General features: G+C 44.8%; 1 protein-coding gene across 12 annotated transcripts in view; it reads left to right on the forward strand.

Annotated features, from left to right (window-relative positions):
• Positions 1–19,762, forward strand: part of Mtus2 (microtubule associated scaffold protein 2) — a 532,186-nt gene that overhangs the window by 391,307 nt on the left and 121,117 nt on the right. For all 12 annotated transcript variants that reach the window (XM_045154627.1, XM_045154628.1, XM_045154631.1 and 9 more), the window contains 2 exons: positions 4,034–4,132; positions 17,492–17,709. In XM_045154627.1, coding sequence (XP_045010562.1) covers positions 4,034–4,132; positions 17,492–17,709 — 317 coding nt within the window. The remainder of the gene's footprint in view (positions 1–4,033; positions 4,133–17,491; positions 17,710–19,762) is intronic.

Raw genomic sequence — 19,762 nt, forward strand, 5'->3', positions numbered from 1 at the left:
CAGTTACCTTGGTAAGCCAAGCCATGACGTGCTGCTGGGCCTCCTCCCCGCTGCCTCCTCCATCTCCTTCCCCTCTCACCGCATGTCCACCCTCCACCACTACTCAACCATTAGGGTGCTCACTCACCATGGCCACTTACCGACTGTGTAGCCACAAGTCTTTGGCTGGCCCAGGCACCCGTCTATCTTGATGCCCTCAGCCATCATCCTGGGCGTGATTTCGTGTCAGATTCTGCCATCAAGACTCCTGACTCACAGTCCCCAACAGCAGAGGAACACAGGAGAGTGCCATGTCCCCCGTGCTTACAAATGAGAAAACTGGCTTTCCCAGCAGCAGAGCAACTGGGCAGCTGACCAAGACTTGGGATGAAATTTGTCATTCTCCAGAGCCACGTCACTTTGATATATCTCACATTCATTTCCCTCCTGGAAGAAGAGCTGATTAACCAGGACACTGAACCTCACTTAACGCTGCTAAGTATGACATTCACTTCAGAATATATATGATCACAGGAAGATAAGTTAGAATTTCCCAGAGAGAGGATGCTATATGGGTTTGTAAGATGCTTCGTGTGGAAGGCACTGCCCCAGATGAATGTGATTAAAGTTGTTCTACTGTGCCATGAAGAAACATGATTGTCCTGGAAGCATGGACCACCTCTCATCTCTGTGGATCCTCCACGCTGGCCCAGGAACCACACTGGGCTTCACCAGTCACCAGATAACCACTGCAGACAGGACCCTGAAATGCACTGGCTAGTCCTTCTGACTATTGAACTATCTGCACACTGGGGTAGACAGGGAGAATGACCGAGAATGGAAGGTCTAGTTATCCTGTTTATGTGACTTCAAGTAACACAGTAGCACCATGCTGGATGTCTGGCCTGGGATAAGGAGATAAATGACGTTGAGAGACAAACCGTCTCACGTAGCCCCATTTCTGCACCTACGATTTACAGATTCCCTTCTGAACCTACATTACAGATTCAAAAATTGCTGATGAGGGAGATTCAGTACTTTGCCCAAAGTAACAAAATCGGGAGTTTCACGTCTAGGTCGAGCCCAGGCATCTGAGTACAAAGCTCACATTTACACACAGGCCCTGTTCTTGAGGTCTGGGACCGGATGACCTGATAGCTGTGGCCCCTGTCACACAGCAGAAGTCACCTAGCACTGGATGATCCAGCAGGTATCACTTTGGTGCCTATGACCTGGGGAGGAAATGGCACGTTCTAAGACCTTTGTAAATTTTTCTTTGCCTACACCTTCTTGTTTCATTAAAGATGTATTGAACACATTTCTGTTTCACATAACTGTTCAAAAGGGTGGGACAAGTTCATTACTGAACTATAGTGAATTGTTCGTTACTCTTGCACAGGCTTCGCATGACAGAGAAATCAAGGAGTGAGCTTTGAAATGAGAACCCGATCGTACCACTAATTTGTCTGTGACCTTAATCTAATGACTTTGATTCCCTGACTCTCAGATACTTTACTGGGGAAATAACAGCAGCATCATTTAGTAATTATTGAACACACCAGCTCACTGTCTAGTATCCATAGATTCTGTCTTAGTCTATTGCAATTTAAAAAATTGCCATATGCTGGGAAGCTCAGAGTACTGGCAATAGAAGATCTGTCTAGGTAACGACCTGTTTTCTCAGTAATGGTGCCTTCTTACTTCATTCTAACGTGGGAGAAGGGGTGAACACATCTCCTGGATCTTTAACATGGTACAAATCCTGCCCATCCGGTAGTATCCTCATGACCTAATGACCTCCCCCAAACCCCTTTCTCTTAATACCACCATATTAGGGATTGACTCTCATCATTCAGAATTGGTGGAAGAAGGAGAGAAGGCAGGTTCTAAAATAATATTAGTAATATTGGTAATAAGTACTATCTTACATGTATAAAGTGTGGAATTCTATTAAGCGCTTAATAAACTATTCCATTTTTTCCCCTCACAACTTTATGAGGTGTATTGTGGTTTGAATATAAAGATCCATCATAGGTTCATATGTTTAAATGTTTGGTCTTGAGCTGGTGGCACAGTTTGGGGAGGTTGTAGAACCCTTAGGAGATGGTGCCTTACTTGGAGGAAGTGGCTTACTGGATGAGGTCATTGAAGTTTTAGAGCCTGGCCCTACTTTCTGCTTATCAGCTATGGAAGAAATGTGACCACCCAGCCTCCAGCTCTTCCTCTCATGCCTTTCCTGTCATGATGGAATGTGTGGCCTCAAAATTATAGCTTTCCTTCCTTATGTTGCTTCCTTTTAGGTATTTGGTCACAACAAGTAGCATGATTAACATAGAAAACTGGTGCCAGGAGTGGGGTTATTGCTGAGATAAACCTGACCACATGGGCTCACAGGTCTTTTGAACTGGTTTGTAGGTATAATGCAAAAGACTTTGAGACTTTGGGCTAGAGATCTTAAGGAATCCTGATGACAGCTGGGAAAATCAGAGGCTGGGAGAAATGTGGATTCTGGATGCTGGGTTCATGAGGTTTCACAGGGGAGCAAGGACTCTACCAGGAACTGAGCTACAGGCAGTTCATGTAATATTCTAGCCAAGAATATGGCTGCATCTCCCCATATCCTAAACACTTGAGTGAGGTTGAATTTGAATTTAAAGGTAATGGATTAATTTTTTTGATGAGGAAATTCGAAGCCGGGTGCACAAAGTGACACATGCATATGAATTTTGTTTGCATTGCCTAGAGGCCCTGGCACACTCATTCTCTCTTTCTGTCTCTCTCTCTCTTTCTATCTCTGTCTCTCTGTCAAATAAATAAAATATCTTTAAAAATGCTTTCTTTTCTGTAAAAATGGTGTCACATGTGCATAAAGGTTAAAGTGGCAGAACATTAATTACAGTCCATGTACCTCTTGGTCCCTGAAACTTACAAACACTAAATGTTCATCCACGGGAAGATGGTAAAATGCCTTATGGTACATTTTTACCCATTTATATAATGCAGTTTTTTTGTTAATACCTGTAAAAAAAAAAGAGAGAGAGAGAGAGATCCCCTCAAAAGGTAGGCTATTTAAAAGAAATTATAGTATTTATTTCACTTATTTAACCGCTGGCTGTACCTGTGTAGGTGTGTATTTGTAAATGTTTGAGGACAAACCTGGGAGAATAAACAGTAAATTGCAGCACTTACTCTGGGGAGAAGTTTGGTAACAGAGTTTGGGCACATACCTGCTGTGCCTCCAAATTCCTATCCATCCCAGGCTTCTGGAATGACCTAAAGGGGTGATGGAGCCAAGGTAGTTCTGACAGTCCAGGTCTGTGAGATTCCTTGCATCCATTGCTTTTTTGCCTTCCTGAGGAAGGTGATATGCAGGTGAGGGACATGTCCATCATACATGAGAAAATCCCCTCTGGCCCTGGCCATGATCTGAGGGCACCCACATGCAGTGCCCAGATCTGCCCTCACTGAGTTTACACCTTGTGCCGGGCAAGCTCTGACAGCCAAGGGTGCTAACAGGACCTCGGGTCACCTCTGTGAGTCAGGGCGTGGAAATTGATCAGAGCCAGACCAGGTCCCCTGTGGCTTAGTTACGGATGACACCGACATCATTAGCAGTTATGTTTAACTAAAGTTTAACTAAAGCTTCTTTCCTTGTTTTCTGGGGAAAAATTAAAAAAAAAAAAAAAAAAAAAAAACATTGCAGAGATAGGCCAGCAGACCAGGATGGTAGCTGAGAATGGTAGTTAAATTCCCAGATAGTTTGTGCAGGCCACTGGTACAGTGACCCTAAGAGAAGTTGAGGGGCTGCTTTGCATCAAACCCAAGACAGCAAAATGCTCCTTCCATCCCCCACTCAATATCAAATCCCCTTGTCTTTCAACAGGCGCTGTAAACAGGAGTGGTAACCATACCAACAAGTCATCCAGCTATTCTGTTATGGTCCCATTTGCCTTTTATTAAGCTGTCTTTTCCACGAATAATTTATATCATGCTTTGGATCATAACTACTGTTTTCTTTTTTTTCTTTCTGTTTCTGTTTTCACACTCTGTACAGGAACCAAGAAAGAGGCACAGAAGGATCACGATGCCAGTAAGCCAGCGGTTTCCTCTCCCAAGAAAACCCCCTCTTCCACCACCAGGCTTCACTCACCAGGTATTTGGGAAGTGGGATCTGTGCTGTTCAGACAGACTTGAAATTGGAGCTGGTTGTACTCCAACGCCATGAATGCCTTAGCCCAGCCCATGTGGCATCAGTGATTGACCCCAGACCCATACACAGGTTGACGTTTTCTTACTCTACACAGAATGAGCAAACTCCAAGTATCATTTTTTTTTCTTTAAAAGCAAGATGTTATGAGATATGTATGGGGGAGAGGTTTTTTGTTTTTTTGTATGTGAGTATCTGCTATTGTAACAGCATATGAGAATATTCACTGTTGAACATCACATTTTGAAGAGCTAACCTCAGAAGAAAAGGCAAAAGTTAGTAAAACAGAAACAATGACTCCCAAATGACTTATTTTGTAAATGAAGAAACCATTTTTTAAAGATTTATTTTTATTTATTTATTAGAGACAAAGGCAGGGAAAGAGAGAGCAAGGGAGAGAAAGAAGTACTGAGAATGGGCACATCAGGGCCAGTAGCCACTGCAAACGAACTCCAGACGCATGCCCTACCATGTGCATCTGGCTTTCATGGGAACCAGAGAATCAAACCTGGGTCCTTAGGCTTTGAAGGCATGTGCCTTAACCGCATGTCTCCTGCCCTGAAGTAACTATTTTATGTTCAGTTATGAATGAGCAATATGAACTGAAGTTTAAAAATTGTGATGAATTTCATATTATATATAAAGCATTAAGCCTTTGCAATGTACTCTTATCTTTATTTATTTATTATATGAGAAGAAGAGGCAGAGGATTCTTAATTTCTTCAGACTTTCTTCTCTTCTCTAATGGGGGTGACTCTTCTTCCCAGTGCTAAAGCCATTTTTACAACATTTATTATATTGTATGTTCAGTGTTGTCATACAAATAACTCGATAACTCAACATTGTGGGTGGAAGTGTTGAGAAGTATGAGGGTTCGTTTTGTTTGTTTTACTGAAAACATTAATTTATCCAGAATGGCAGTAGCTTATGTAGTGTTAGCAGACTGTCACAGTCCTTACACATCCCCCCCCCACCATCGTGCACGCACACCTTTTTATTGTTGGGGTTTCTATTTTTATTTATTTGCTTTTTATTTTAGAGAGAGAGAGAGAGAATTGTCAGGGCCTCAAGCCATTGTGATGGAACTCCAGATGCCCGTGCCACCTAGTGGGCATGTACGACCTTGTGCTTGCCTCACCTTTGTGCATCTGGTTTATGTGGGATCTAGAAAGTCAAATATGGGTCCTTAGGCTTTCCAGGTATGTACCTTAACCGCTAAGCCATCTCTCCAGCCCTTTTTAAAAATTATTTTATTTTTAAATTTTTTTGTTTATTTTTACCTATTTATTTGAGAGCGACAGAGAAAGAAAGAGGCAGAGAGAGAGAGAATGGGCACATCAGGGCCTCCAGCCACTGCAAATGAACTCCAGATGCATGTGCCACTGTATGCATCTGGCTTACGTGGGTACTAGGGAATGGAGCCTCGAACTATGGTCCTTAGGCTTCACAGGCAAGCATTTAACCACTAAGCCATCTCTCCAACTCTCTACTATAGGAACATTCCAAGTGACTTCTCAGACATGCTGGTGAATCTGGCACATGCTGTAAATGTTAGTAAATTTCACTCTGTAAAGTATGCATAATGACAGACATTTCGCTATACTTAAGATGCATCTTTTTGCAAATATGTTATGATAGTGTGTGTTTCTATGGGTATTTTATATTTTATTCCTCATAATGTAACCACATATACCAATATATGAAATATCCATACAAAGTATGTTCTTAATAAAAAACAGGGAAAAAACGAAAAGAGAGAGATGAGCAACTCTAAAAGATTAATACATTAAGAATGAGCTCAGATATGTCATAGTGGATGCTCATGAATTAAACTCTAGCCTAAATCAAGGAATTAGAAGAAATTTATTCTAAATAAATTTTGATTAGATTAAATTTAGTTTAAATCTAAATCAAGGATTTAGATTAAATGTTTCCAGGTTAAAGAGATGGCTTAGCAGTTAAGGCATTTGCCTGCAAAGCCAAAGGACCAAGGTTTGATTCCCCAGGACCCACATTAGCCAGATGCACAAGGGGCGCATGCATCTGGAGTTCATTTGAAGTGGCTGGAGGCCCTGGCACACCCATTCTCTTTCTCTCTCTCCTTCTTTCTCGGTCATATAAATAAATAAAACTTTTAAAAACTTTAAATTACAGTGAAAAGTATCTAAATGTCTGTTGTATGTTTTTAAAATCTAGCTTCAGACTGTTCCTAGTACTTGTCTAAAATTTAAAAGTTGAAATGTAGAAATACTTAAATCAAGAAAATGCTAAGCAATGGCGAATGCCAAGTCTGTGTCTTCTGAGTCTCTTTGCACATGCTTGCAACTCTTTTCCAGTCCTTACCTAAAGACCTCAATGTCTCTTAAATGAACCTTAGGAACTGCACGGTGTTTGCACGTGAGAGCAGGTTTCATACTCCCCAGGCATTTAGCCTCCGTTTCTAGACCCCAGTCTCCCTTAAATAAACCCCAAAATTTATGATTTCCCCTGAAATAAACTTAATAATTTATAACTTAAAAAAAAGAAAAAGAAAATGCTAAGCAAAATAAAGTTTGCTTGAGGCATCTTTATTGTTAGATAATTAACACATGTTATGGGTGTAAAGTATACAAGTTGAAAAGTTTTGAAGAATACTCACTTATGAAACCAACACCACCATGAATAAAACATGAGTCCAGGGCTGGAGAGATAGCTTAGCGGTTAAGCGCTTGCCTGTGAAGCCTAAGGACCCCAGTTCGAGGCTCGGTTCCCCAGGTCCCACGTTAGCCAGATGCACAAGGGGGCGCACGCGTCTGGAGTTCGTTTGCAGAGGCTGGAAGCCCTGGCGCGCCCATTCTCTCTCTTTCCCTCTATCTGTCTTTCTCTCTGTGTCTGACGCTCTCAAATAAATAAATAAATAAAATAAAATAAAAAACAACATGAGTCCATCATCTCCCAAAACGTCATGATGTGTTTTGTCAACCCTTCCAGCCTAGCCCTCCACACCTCCAACTCACCCCCACTCCCAGCTGCCACAGGTCTGTTTTGTCACTGTAATTCTATTTTCTAAAGATATATATGTGTATGTGTGTGTGTGTGTGTGTGTGTGCATATACGTGCATACATACTCATATGTTTCTATTTTTACCAGCTTCTTTCATTTGCATTACTATTTGATATCCATCCGTGGGGTAACAATACATTCCTATTTTTGCAAATAGAACTGCATGTATGACACAGTTGGTCCATTTACCTGTTGATAATTATTTGAGGATTTTCCTTTTCTATGACTATGGACTTGGCTGCTTCTCCCTCAGATCTGACAGCATGTGCTGCATGCATTTTGAGGCCCTGCTATTAGGAGCATGCATATTTACTGTTTGATGAGTTGCCCCCCTTGCATTCAGAAATAACCTTCTTTATCCTTTTCTTTTTTTGCCTGAAATCTGCTTTATTAATTGAGTCACTCCACCTTTCTTTTTTTTTATTTTTTTTTGTTCATTTTTATTTATTTAAGTGAGAGAGAGAGAGAGAGAGAGGGAGAGAATGGGCGCACCAGGGCTTCCAGCCACTGCTAACGAACTTCAGATGCGTGTGCCCCCTGGTGCATCTGGCTAACGTGGGTCCTGGGGAATCGAGCCTCGAACCGGGGTCCTTAAGCTTCACAGGCAAGTGCTTAACCGCTAAGCCATCTTTCTATTGGTTTCAGCATGGTATAATATCTTTCCATGCTTTACTTGTTCATCTGTTGGTCTCTGTATACTGAATTAGTTTCCTGGGTGCATCATGTATTTGACTCTGAAATCTGCATTTAATGTGCATTCTAATGTTGTTATGAATTTGATTGGAATGAAATCTTCCATCTTGCTGTGTTGTATATTTATGATATGGGTATATGTATATGTTTTGCTTTGTGTTATTTTCATGATTGCTTTAGAATTAGTAGTTATACATCTTTAACTTTTAACATTCTAGCTTCAAACAACAGTGTAACATTCTCATCTGTGTAAGAATCCCACAGCAGTATACTTCCATCTTCTTCCTCCTGACCCTTGGGATACCATTTTCAAGCATTAAAATTTTTGTGTGTATATATAATGTGCATGTATTATACACATGCTATATAAAGTACTACTGACTGTAACATATGGTATATTCTGTGTGATATAGAGTACCATATGCATAGTATAATATATAATATTACATTGTTATTATTGATTATTGCTATATCTCTTCTTATAAGGGTATTAATTCATGAGGGTCCCACCCGCATGTTCCAATAATCTCTTAAAAGCCACACTTTTAAACATCTTCACATTGAGGATTAGGGCCTCAGTATGTAAGCTTTGAGAAGACATGAATTATTTTTAATGTAAGATTTTTATAGTTTATTATTTATTTACCTTCTTACTGATTTACTTTATTATTTTCAAGGAGAGGGAGACAGAAGAGAGATTGGGAGAGAGAGAATGGGTGTGCCAGGGTCTCTAGCCACTACAAAAGAATGAATGTGTCACCTGTGCATCTGTCTTTACGTGGGTCCTGGGCAATTGAACCCTGGTCATTAGGCTTTAGAGGCAAGCGTCCTAACCACTGAGTCATCTCTCCAGCCCAACATGACTACATAATCCATAGAAACATATAGACATGCAAGAACAAAAATGTTTGAGGCTCAGCCTAGGTTTTCTCCTGTCCCAGGTGGATTCCAAACTAGCTCTGGAGTACAGCAACCTGGACCTAGTCCGTAAGTAGCGCAGAGACCTGGGACGACTGAGTCACCTCTTCCCCACCTCCAACTCAAGCTTCCTTCACTCCTTTTTATTGCTTGTTTGTTTATTTGATTGAGAGAGAGTAGGGGCCAGAGAGAGAGAGAAGGAAGGGCGAAAGAAAGGAAGAGAGAAAGAAAAAGAGAAGAGAGGGAAGGAAGGAGGGAAGGGGGAAAGAAAGAAAGAGTGAGTGAGAGAGAGAGAGGTTCTCTTTTACCTTTTGAGCTGGAATTCAGATCTGCCCCAGTGACACCTCCTCCAGCCAAGCAGCTGAAAACCCAAGTTACAAGCTTTAATAAAACACCTGAGTCTAAGGAGGGACATTCATTCAAACTACCACACGCCTCGAAGGGCTGTCACCATGAATGAAGAGGTGTTTCTCTCTGGATGTAAAAACGAGATCCGTAGCTGGAGAGATGGCTTAGCGGTTAAGGCTCTTGCCTGTGAAATCTAAGGACCCATGTTTGACTCCCCACGTAAGCCAGATGCACAAAGTGATGCAGGCGCACAGGCTCACACACGGGCACAAGGGGGCACACACATCTGGAGTGAGTTCGATTAGAGTGGCTGGAGGCTCCAGTGCACCAATTCTCTCTCACTGTTGCTCTCACTCTAACATATAAACAAAGGCCAGGTTGTTGGGCTTACCTCAAAAAAAGGAGCGGGGAGGATTTATCTGGCTGCCTAAGAACCTTTTCAGGGTCTGTCCCAGCCCACTTGCTTCCTCACTGAGCCACACTTGGCTGAGGTCTGAGGGACCCTCTTGTGTTCTGCGGAACTCTTGCTCTGTGGAGTTCTAGCCGCTCTGGATCTTGATTTGTGAACTGTGCACTCTTGGCCTTCCTGAGTCCCAGTTTAGTTCTCTTCCCTCGGGGAGACCTCTTAGCACCCCCTGGTCTCTTTCATGACTGACTGGAAAGTCGCATTCAGCCACAGCTGAGGGAAGGGCAGCTCAGCACTCACTCACTCCAGTGCCCAAGTGGTCAGTGTTCTCAGACACACTGGGTTTCCTATGTTGGCCATGGCATTCTGGCATGTTCCGAGGAGATGGTAAAGCTGATCCTGCTTACTGCTGTACAGCCGCTGGTAGCTACATCTTTTACTGTGAAGATCTGACATTGGTCTTAACATACTAGTTTTCATCCTTGGAGAAAAGGGAAAGTTCAGGATTATCTTGATAAACAGAACTTGGGCTTCATATAAACAATATTTTTTTATTTTATTTATTTATTTGACAGAGAAAGAGGGGGAAGAGAGCGAAAGAGAGAATGGGCGAGCCAGGGCTTCCAGCCACTGAAAACAAACTCCAGACACGTGCGCCTTCTTGTGTATCTGGCTAACATGGGTCCTGGGGAATTGAACCTGGGTCCTTTGGCTTTGAAGGTAAACACCTTAACTGCTAAGCCATCCCTCTAGCCTCAATATATTTTTTTTCTGAAGATGAGATGATTTTATACCTTTTTAGGTCTAAAGAGTGGACTTTATTAACAAAGATTTCACTCTTGATATGGTTTACGTTTTCTCTGTTGGCTGACGTCCAAGTAGAAAAGACTAGGCTCCCTCCTTGTGGAAAATATCCACCTCTGCTTCCTGTGGGGTGTAACGGATCACTCACGTTTGCCTGGGAGCTGCCCAGGTGCACAATCCTTACTGAGGCCCCAGGTTCAGACTGGCCAAAAGTTCATTTCTACTCTCATGCCAGCTGGTCATTGTCTTTCCCCATCACCAGCCAACGCCAGGCAAACCACTGCCAATAAGAAGTTGAAAAATAGAGAACTGCTGGGAGACACCTTCTGCAATATCTTCAGATTGCATTAATAAGAAGCCCTTACCTGTGTCCATAGGGGACTCAGCTCTTGTGCTGCTGGGATGTCCCGCTGTCTGTAAGGAAGTTGACCAAATGTTTCCCCTTCACCTAGAAAGTGATCAAATCTGCGTCCTCTACTCAGTTCCCTTCTTGTTTGTACGTGTGAAGGTCGCGGTCATGGGCAGCTTTGGGGGTGTAAGTATGCGGGCTCCTGTGAGACTCCGCCTGCGGCTATGTCCGTTAAGCTTTGTAGCTTTAAAACTAAACCTGGCTTTTCCACGCCTGGCTCTCCTCTGGACAGTGGCCGGATGGCTGCCGATGAATTTTTAATATGCTGTTTCCATTTTCAAACACTGTGTCCTCCCCGGCACTCAACCCTTTGCACGCAAACTGTTTCTAGCTCAGCCTTTGCACGCGATCCGCTGGCACTCACCTCTGTGATGATGTCGGGTCACCAGTTTCTCCCCAGAGCTCTCTGAGCTGTCAGTTGTCACTGGGGTCAGCAGAGATTCCACCTGCTCTAACCATATTTATACAGCCAGTAGGATAGCGAGAAAGAAGTTGTGACTGTGATGAACATTTGGACTGTGGGAGAGTGTTCTGGGTTAAGACAAATCCCCAACCCTGAGAGATGTGCTGGAGACAGAGTAGCCCAGCTGCATAAAGTAGGGAGCATGCCCAGTGGAGAGCAATCAGAAGACCTGGGGCACTCCGTGGCACAGTGGCCTTCTGGGGAACTTCATGACACCAGTCACAGAGGAAGCCCTCAGTAAAAGTTGCCAAATATTTTATTGCCTGGCATGAAACATAATATGGACTCATCTTGTCTTAAAGGTTATGGCAAGAGTTGGTACATTAGAGATAAGGTTTCCCAGCCATTGGGATCCCCTGCCACTGTCTGTTGGGATGGTAAATTTGTACATGATGGGAAATGGTGGAGAAGATCCCTAAAGTATTAATGGCAGAACCACCATCTGTTCCAGCAATTCCGTCCCTGGCCACGTGTGGCAGCAGCATCTGCATGTCCGTGTTGACCTCAGCGCTCTCATGAGAGCCAAGGTGCAGACGTGATGGGAACAGCCATCAGCTGATGGACTGGTACCCAGCCATAAAAGCAATGAGGTGCCGCCATTTGCTAGAACGGGATGAGACCAGATGTGATAGCATTGAATAAAATAAGCCAGGCGCTGAAAGACAAGTATCACATGATCTCATTCACGTGTGGAATCTAAAGTCTGATCTTGTAGCAGTTGAGAGTAGAATGGTGGTGATGAGAGGCTGGAGAGAGGAGAGGGAAGAGAGGCTGGTCTGTGAGGCTGGGCTACTTAGATAGAAGTGAGAAGCTGTGTGCTGTGTGCTGCAGGGTGGCTATAGATGATGATATACAGTATGCTTCAAAGAAGCTAGAAGAGGGCTGGAGAGATGGCTTAGCGGTTAAGCGCTTGCCTGTGAAGCCTAAGGACCCCAGTTCGAGGCTCGGTGCCCCAGGACCCACGTTAGCCAGATGCACAAGGGGGCGCACGCGTCTGGAGTTCGTTTGCAGAGGCTGGAAGCCCTGGCGCACCCATTCTCTCTCTCTCCCTATCTGTCTTTCTCTCTGTGTCTGTCACTCTCAAATAAATAAATAAAAAATTTTAAAAAAAGAAGAAGCTAGAAGAATGCATTTTGAGTGCTTTTACTATGAAGAAATGATAAATATTTTAGGAACCAGTAATTATATATATATATATATATATATACATACATACATATATATATATATATATATATATATATATATATATATATATATATATATATATATATATATCAATCACAGCCTCTAGCCACTTCAAATAAACTCCACACTCATGTGCATCTGGCTTATGTCAGTTCTGGGGAATTGAACCTGGGTCCTTTGGCTTTGCAGGCAAACGCCTTAACCGCTAAGCCATCTCAGCAGTTCAGAAGGCAGTGCTTTGGTCTTGATTTAAGCATCACACAATGTATGTATGCATCAACATCACATGGGGGCTGTAGAGTATTTGTCTAGAGTGAGTGAGGCCCTGGACTGCATCCTCAAAAACACAAGAAAACAAAACAAAAATCACATGGTACTCCTGCTCCAGTTTCATAATTTAGATTGCTAAAAGTAGTTGGAGAGCTGGAGAGATGGCTTAGTGGTTAAGGAGCTTGCTTGCAAAGCCTAAGGACCCATGTTCAACTCTCCAGATCCCACGTTAGCCAGACACACAAAGGTGAGGCAATGCAAGGTCACACATGCCCACTAGGTGGCGCAAGTGTCGGGAGTGCAATTTTGATGGCTGAGGCCCTGATGTGCCAATTCTCTCTCTAAAAAAGAAAATTAAAAAAAAATAGTTGGTGGAGGGAATGGAGAGATGGCTCAGTAGATAAAGTGCTCGCCACTCAAGCTGGGGTACATGAGTCCTATCTCCAGGCCCCACATAAAAAGCTGGAAGCTGTGGCAGGCTTCTGCTCACCCAGCATGCTCACATTGATGTTCAGCTGGGAGAAGAGACGGGAGAACAGAAGCTCGAGGCCAGTCCAGTAAAGAACAGCAGAGCAAGAAGCCAGAGCAAGAAATCCTGACTCCAATGAAGTAGACGGTCGAGGACCCGCCTGAAAGTTGACCTCCACGTGTGGGACCTGGCATACACGTGACCACACACATGCCCATGTGCCCCCCACACACACACATACACAATTAAAAACGTTTTTAAAAAGTAGTTGGGCAGTGTACAAGAGCCCATTTATGCAAAAATTCAGCTTTCCACCTCATTTTAAGACTAAAACCTTTTCTATGCTGTGCAGTGAGAGCCTTCATTCAATAATCCCACTTTCTTCATGCTTCCAGGTGAAAATGAGAAAGATCCTATAGCAGGGTAGAGGTTGACTTCCTGGGGAGGGTGCTGACACCCGTCAGTGGGTTCTGCCTGTCTGTGTGGCCACTTGGAACCAGAGAGGAAGGAACATCAGTGCTGCCTGCAGCAGGGAACCCCAGGGATGGCCACGTCTTCCTGCAAAACCTGCGTGGCGGCTCTTCCCCCGAAGTGCAGACGTCAAAGGTCAGAAGTGGGTGGACAGATGGCTCAGCGGTCAAGGTGCTTGTTTAACCTTAAAGACCTTAAAGGCCCCAGTATCCATGTAAGCCAGATGCACACAGCTCCACATGCATCTGGAGCTTATTTGCAGTGGTTGGAGGGCCTGGTGCACCTATGCATTCTCTCTGCGTCTCTCTTTCTTTCTCTCTTTCCCTGCTTGCAAATGGTTTTTTTATTTGGGGGGGGGGATGGGGTTTTCGAGGTAGGGTCTCACTCTAGCCCAGGCTGACCTGGCATTGACTATGTAGTCTCAGGGTGGCCTCGAACTCACTGTGATCCTCCTACCTCTGCCTCCCCAGTGCTGGGATTAAAGGTGTGCGCCACCACGCCCGGCTAAGTATTTTTTAAGAAGGTCGGAAGTGAGTCATTCTCTCCTCTTCTCACTCACTGTGTGCTCTGTAGTCACCACCCCCTGGATGTTTTCCTTCTCTTTACCCCATGGCCCCTAAATTCCTGAGAATATTAGCATTTTGTCTATGTGCTAGTTGACTGGGGAGGAGAGCCAAAACAAACACCTTTCTACTACAGGGAAGACTGCCTGTATGTCTCTGGCCTTCAACATCTAAACTCCCTTTCCCCAGGGTGGCATGGGAGCTTGCCTTTATGGATCACCCTGTGAGTGGTCTGCAGCACAGGGTGACAGAAAAGTAAATAATAATACCTCAGGATGTTAACCACAGGAGTAGTTATCAAAAATCAATAACACAAAAGAAAAGATTAGTGAATATTAAAAATGTTCTATGAAGGGTCTGGAGATTGCTCAGTGGTTAGGGCGCTTGCATGAAAAGCCAAAAGAATCCAGGTTCAAGTCTCCAGGACTCACAAAAGCCAGATGCGCAAGGAGGTACATGTGTCTGGAGTTCATTTGCAGCAGCTGGAGGCCCCGATGTGCCCAATTCTCTCTCTCTCCCTTCTCTTTCTCAAATAAATAAATAAAAATAAATTTTTTTTTTCAAAAAAAAAAATGTTCTATGGGGGTCTGGAGAGATTGCTCAGAGGTTAAGGGACTGGCCTGCAAAGCCTAGTGACCCAGGTTCAATTCCCTAGTACCCATGTAAAGTCAGATGCGCAAGATGATGTATGTGCCTGGGGTTCATTTGCAGTGGATAGAGGCTCTGGTGTGCCAATTCTCCCCCACTCAAATATCTATCTATCTATCTATATATAGATGTAGATAGAGATAGAGAGATATATATCTGCCTCTTTCTTTTGCAAATAAATGAGGTAAAATATTTTTAAAATGTTCTATGAATAGTAAAATGAGTATTAGTCCAAAGGGAAGGGAAATTAGATGTTGAACCATCCCTCCATGTTCATAGAAGATTGGTTGCAGAACCCCAGCCCTGAGATGTCACAGTCCACGCACTCTCAAGTCCCTGACACAACATAGCATAGTGTTTGTATCGACCCCACACAATCCTTCTGAATACTTTAAATCGCCTCTAGATTATTTACAATATGGGGATACGTTGCAAATGCCCCGTAAGCAGCTGTCAGTCTTTCCAATCAGGAAATAGTGACAAGGATCAAGAGCTTGCCTTGCGAGTGGTTGAATCCTCAGATCTAGAGTGTACGGGGAGGACCGACTGTGTTTTGGGAACAGTAGAACCCTTTTCCAAATAAAAGCCCCAGGGAACTCCATAGCCAAACCCGTCTCTCGGCTTTTCCTGCCTAACGTCTAAGCTCTGGGGACTGAGCTTGGGTCGTGTGGTGACAGGGATTGAGGGATTGAGGGCCGGGGTGCAACCCACGAGGGGTCCGAAACGAGAACTAAGGTGTCCTAAGGTAGCTTGAGGTCACAAAGCCGCTACGCTTGCTGAGTTGATCCCAATGTTGATGCTCTTAGAGACGCCTCCGGCATGGCTTAGGACTAGGGGCCCTGCAGGAGAAATTGAGTTGACTGCCTCTATTCACTTGAATACAGTGAGTGTGTCGATAAAGCAATGTGATCACGGAGCCAAATTTCAAGTAACTTCCGATGATAGGGTTGCACGGACTCCGTTAATACTGGCCATTCATCACTGAGTATAATCTCTAACCTAAATGATGATAATAATTTTCTTAGGTCCTAAGAGCCTTTCTACCCGAGTAAATCTGATAGCTAAATAAACCCAGAACCAAAGGACCCAGCTTCGATTCTTCAGTACCCATGTAAAGCCAAATACACAAGATGGCACATGCGTCTGGAGTTTGTTTGCAGCAGCTAAGACCCTGGTGTGCCTATTTTTATTCTCAATATCTCTCTCTCTCTCTCTCTCAATTTCTCTCCTAAATAAATAAATAAATAAAATATTTTTGCCGGACAAGGTGCTGCATACCTTAAATCCCAGCACTCAGGAGACAGAGATAGGAAGATCACCATGAGTTCAAGGCCACCGTGAGACTACCGAGTGAATTCCAGGTCAGCCTGGGCTAGTGAGACCCTACCTTGAAAAACCAAGATATATATATATTTATATTTAAATCCAGAAACATACGAGTGCACTAAGGTCCAGAAGTTCAGAGGTGACCCTGCATGTACACCATAGACAACAGCAATTAGCTTTTAGTTCAGCGACCTTGAAGTACGTTTTGTTATTTCCTTAAGATTTCTGTAGGAGGTGTCTTCTCTTGTAAAGGCATCAGACACCTAGAGCCTCGGCACATTAATTAAAGCACTGGAGGGCTTTATAAATTCACAGCCACAACAATGAAAGCTTGAACGGGAATTGTGGAGATAAAAAAAAAATGAGATCTGCTTGGGGTCTTAGACTGGATCTTAGGGTTCAGGGCAGGCAGTAAAATCTCCCGGCTGGTCGCTGGTACGCTGTGGGTAGCTATTTCTGTTTTGTTTTCAGTGCTGGAAATATTAAGGTCGCACACAAATCAAGACTGAGTCATGTTGTGCTCTGAGTCCATGCGTCCCAAGAGGTGGGAGCATTACTTAAAATACACTGCAAATGAACCAGCAGATTCAGGGGCCATGGTCTGTTGGGGAACCGTAGAAATATGACTATGGTCCCTGTGTGAAGTCTACATCTGTTTTGTTTTGTTTTAGTTTTTTTTTGTTTTTTTTGTTTTTTTTGGTTTTTGGTTTTTTTTTTTTTTGGTTTTTCGAGGTAGGGTGTCACTCTAGCCCAGGCTGACCTGGCCTCGAACTCATGGCAATCCTCCTACCTCTGCCTCCCGAGTGCTGCGATTAAAGGCATGTGTCTCCACGCCCGGCTTGTTTTGTTTTTTTAATTGGGGATAAAGAAAAGGGTCAGAAGACAGAGGGTCTAAGGTCTAAGGGCAGGGGAGGAAAGGAGAGGGGAGGGGAGGAAGGGGAGGGGAGGGGAGGAGGAGAGGAGAGGGGAGGGGAGGGTAGAGAGGAGAGAAGAGAAAACCTACCTTCTTCAGTCTCTCCAAGCAAGCCTAGAAAAAAAAAATGTTGGAAACTGGGAGGAATTTAGTGATCCGTTGCATTTATTTTTCCAAGCATAAACCTTCGCATGTCAATCCATGTAACAGAGTGAAGAATGAAAGTCTCTGCCTGTCTTTTCCATACTTAAAATAAGCCAAAGCACAGGGCAGTCCCTTCTCTGCCGGTTGGACCTGAGAGGAACTCCTGCCGTGAGAGCCCGCTGCGTTCCTGCTGCTGGGCTGAGAAGTGACCCCATGTCTGTCTTCATAGGGTACCCAAAGCAGAGGACCCCGGCTCCCCGCAACGGACTCGCAGCCAAGCCCGCCCCGCAGGCGCAGGCCCGGGAGGCCGAGCGGCAGCTGGTGCAGCAGCTGAAGGAGCGCTGTGAGCGGCAGGCCCGGCAGCTGGGCCTCGCTCGCGGGGAGCTGAAGAGGACCGTGCGCGTCTTCGAGGCCCTGGCCGTGTCCACGCAGCATTTCTTCAGCAAGGTGAGGCCGCGTTCGGTGACTGCTGAGCGACTTCTCACGTGGTGGGTGATGGGAGCAGCTACTGCAAGCTCGGCCGGAGAGCTGGGGTTGGGGTTCGAGGTGCGTCTTAGTTGTCAGAAGGTCATGAGGTACACTCGGTAGCGTTCTCTAATGCTCAAGGGGCCGGGTTTATCTTCACATATCAAAGAAACCAACCTGAAAAGAATGTGAAACTTACGTGATAAAGAAAAGTACACCTGTAAATTTTTTTTTTTTTTCAAGGTCGAGTCTCACTCTAGCCCAGGCTACCTGGAATTCACGATGTAGTCTCAGGGTGGCCTCGAACTCACGGTGATCCTCCCACCTCTGCCTCCCGAGTGCTGGGATTAAAGGCGTGTGCCACCATGCCCTGCAAATGTTTTGTTTTGTTTTGGTTTTTAATTATTTTATTTTGAGAGAGAGAGAGGAGAGAATGGGTGCACCAGGGCCTCGATCCACTGCAAACAAACTCCAGACACATGCACCACCTTGTATGTCTGGCTTACGTGGGTCCTGGGGAATCGAACCTGGGTCCTCAGGCTTGGCGGGCAAGTGCCTTAACCACTGATCCACCTTTCCAGGCCCCCTAAATGTTTTTGAAGATGAGATCTTTGAAGAAAACTTGGCACGTGGGGCTGTGTGCCTTTCTGAAGGCAGGTGGGCAAATCCTGAGGTTTCTGCTCATTTGCGATCACAGGCAGGCAGGACGCCGGCATTGCTCAGCGCGGCCGCAGACGGGAAATGCGCTGAGCAAGCCTGAGGGGTCCTCATCCCTGTCAGGGCCCTGCAGCACGGGGTGGCGCTGAGGTAGGGTGACGGGCTCCCCTACACCCTTGCTTTCTTTGAAATGCAGAGTGTTGGTTTCCTTTAAGCCAATGTCGAGTGCTGGACCATCAGGGCTCAGCCTGTTACCAGTGTCTCACCGCGGTCGGAGGCTGACAGTACCTGGCCGCATCATGAACTTGAAGCAGGCAAGGTGTACTGGGGCGGGGGGAGGGGAATTAGCATTTGCTTGGAAATTTGAATACTGTGCCCATTTTAAATAACTTTTTTTTTTGACAGTTTTCATACACGAACATCATGTGTAATTCAGTCACAGTCCCCCCACTTCCTTCTCTGGCTCCCCTTCCTTCCCACCCTCCTGCTGAGGCTGTCCTACTGTTCGACCTGTCCCTGTTCTCTTCTGAGGTTTTTGTTGTTGTTCGTTTCCAGGTAGGGTCTCACTCCAGGCTGACCTGGAATGCACTGTGTAGTCTCAGGCTGGTCTTGAACTCGCAGCGATCCTCCTATCCCTGCCTCCCAAGTATTGGGATTAAAGTTGTGTGCCACCATGCCCAGCACAGAGAGAGAGAGAGAGAAAGAGAGAATATGGGTGCACCAGGTTCTCCAACCACTGCAGATGAACTCCAGACACATGGGTCACCTTGAGCATCTGGCTTTACGTGGGTCATTAGGCTTTGCAGTCTGGCAGCTTAACCAGCGAGCCTTGCTCCGTCCCACTCTTCTGTTCTGACGTCTTTTTTTGCCCTCCTCCATCATCCACGTTGGTGGGCTCCATATTGTGCAGGCCTTTGGAAGATAGTGGCAGCTTCTCTGACGTCATGGATTCAACAGTCACTTCCTATCTGGAGGAGAGTGTCTCAAGGTACTTCTTCCCGGCCTGTGGCTCTTACAGTCCTCCCCCACCACGTCTGCAGCCTTTGAGGGTGTGACAGAGATGTCTTCTTTAGTGCTGGGCCCTCAACAGTCACTTATTCTCAGCGTTTTGACAAGTTTTGAGTCTCTCCCCAGTAACCGTCGCTTCAGCAAAGATCCGACCAAAAAAAAAAAAAAAAAAAAAAAACCTCTGACCAAAACTGACAGCAGCCTGAACCTGTGGGCATACACATAATGATAAATATTTAGAGAACAATTTGATGGGAACAACGCATCCATTTAGCCAAACCAGAGTAGCAGCTCCCCCACATCTGGGTCTATGACCTTCTCTGTAGGTTTTCAGTAGCAGGCATCGATTCCCAATTAGGAGTAGCTGTGA

Source organism: Jaculus jaculus, chromosome 7 (assembly GCF_020740685.1).
Source record: "Jaculus jaculus isolate mJacJac1 chromosome 7, mJacJac1.mat.Y.cur, whole genome shotgun sequence".
In the NCBI taxonomy this organism is placed as follows: Eukaryota; Metazoa; Chordata; class Mammalia; order Rodentia; family Dipodidae; genus Jaculus; species Jaculus jaculus.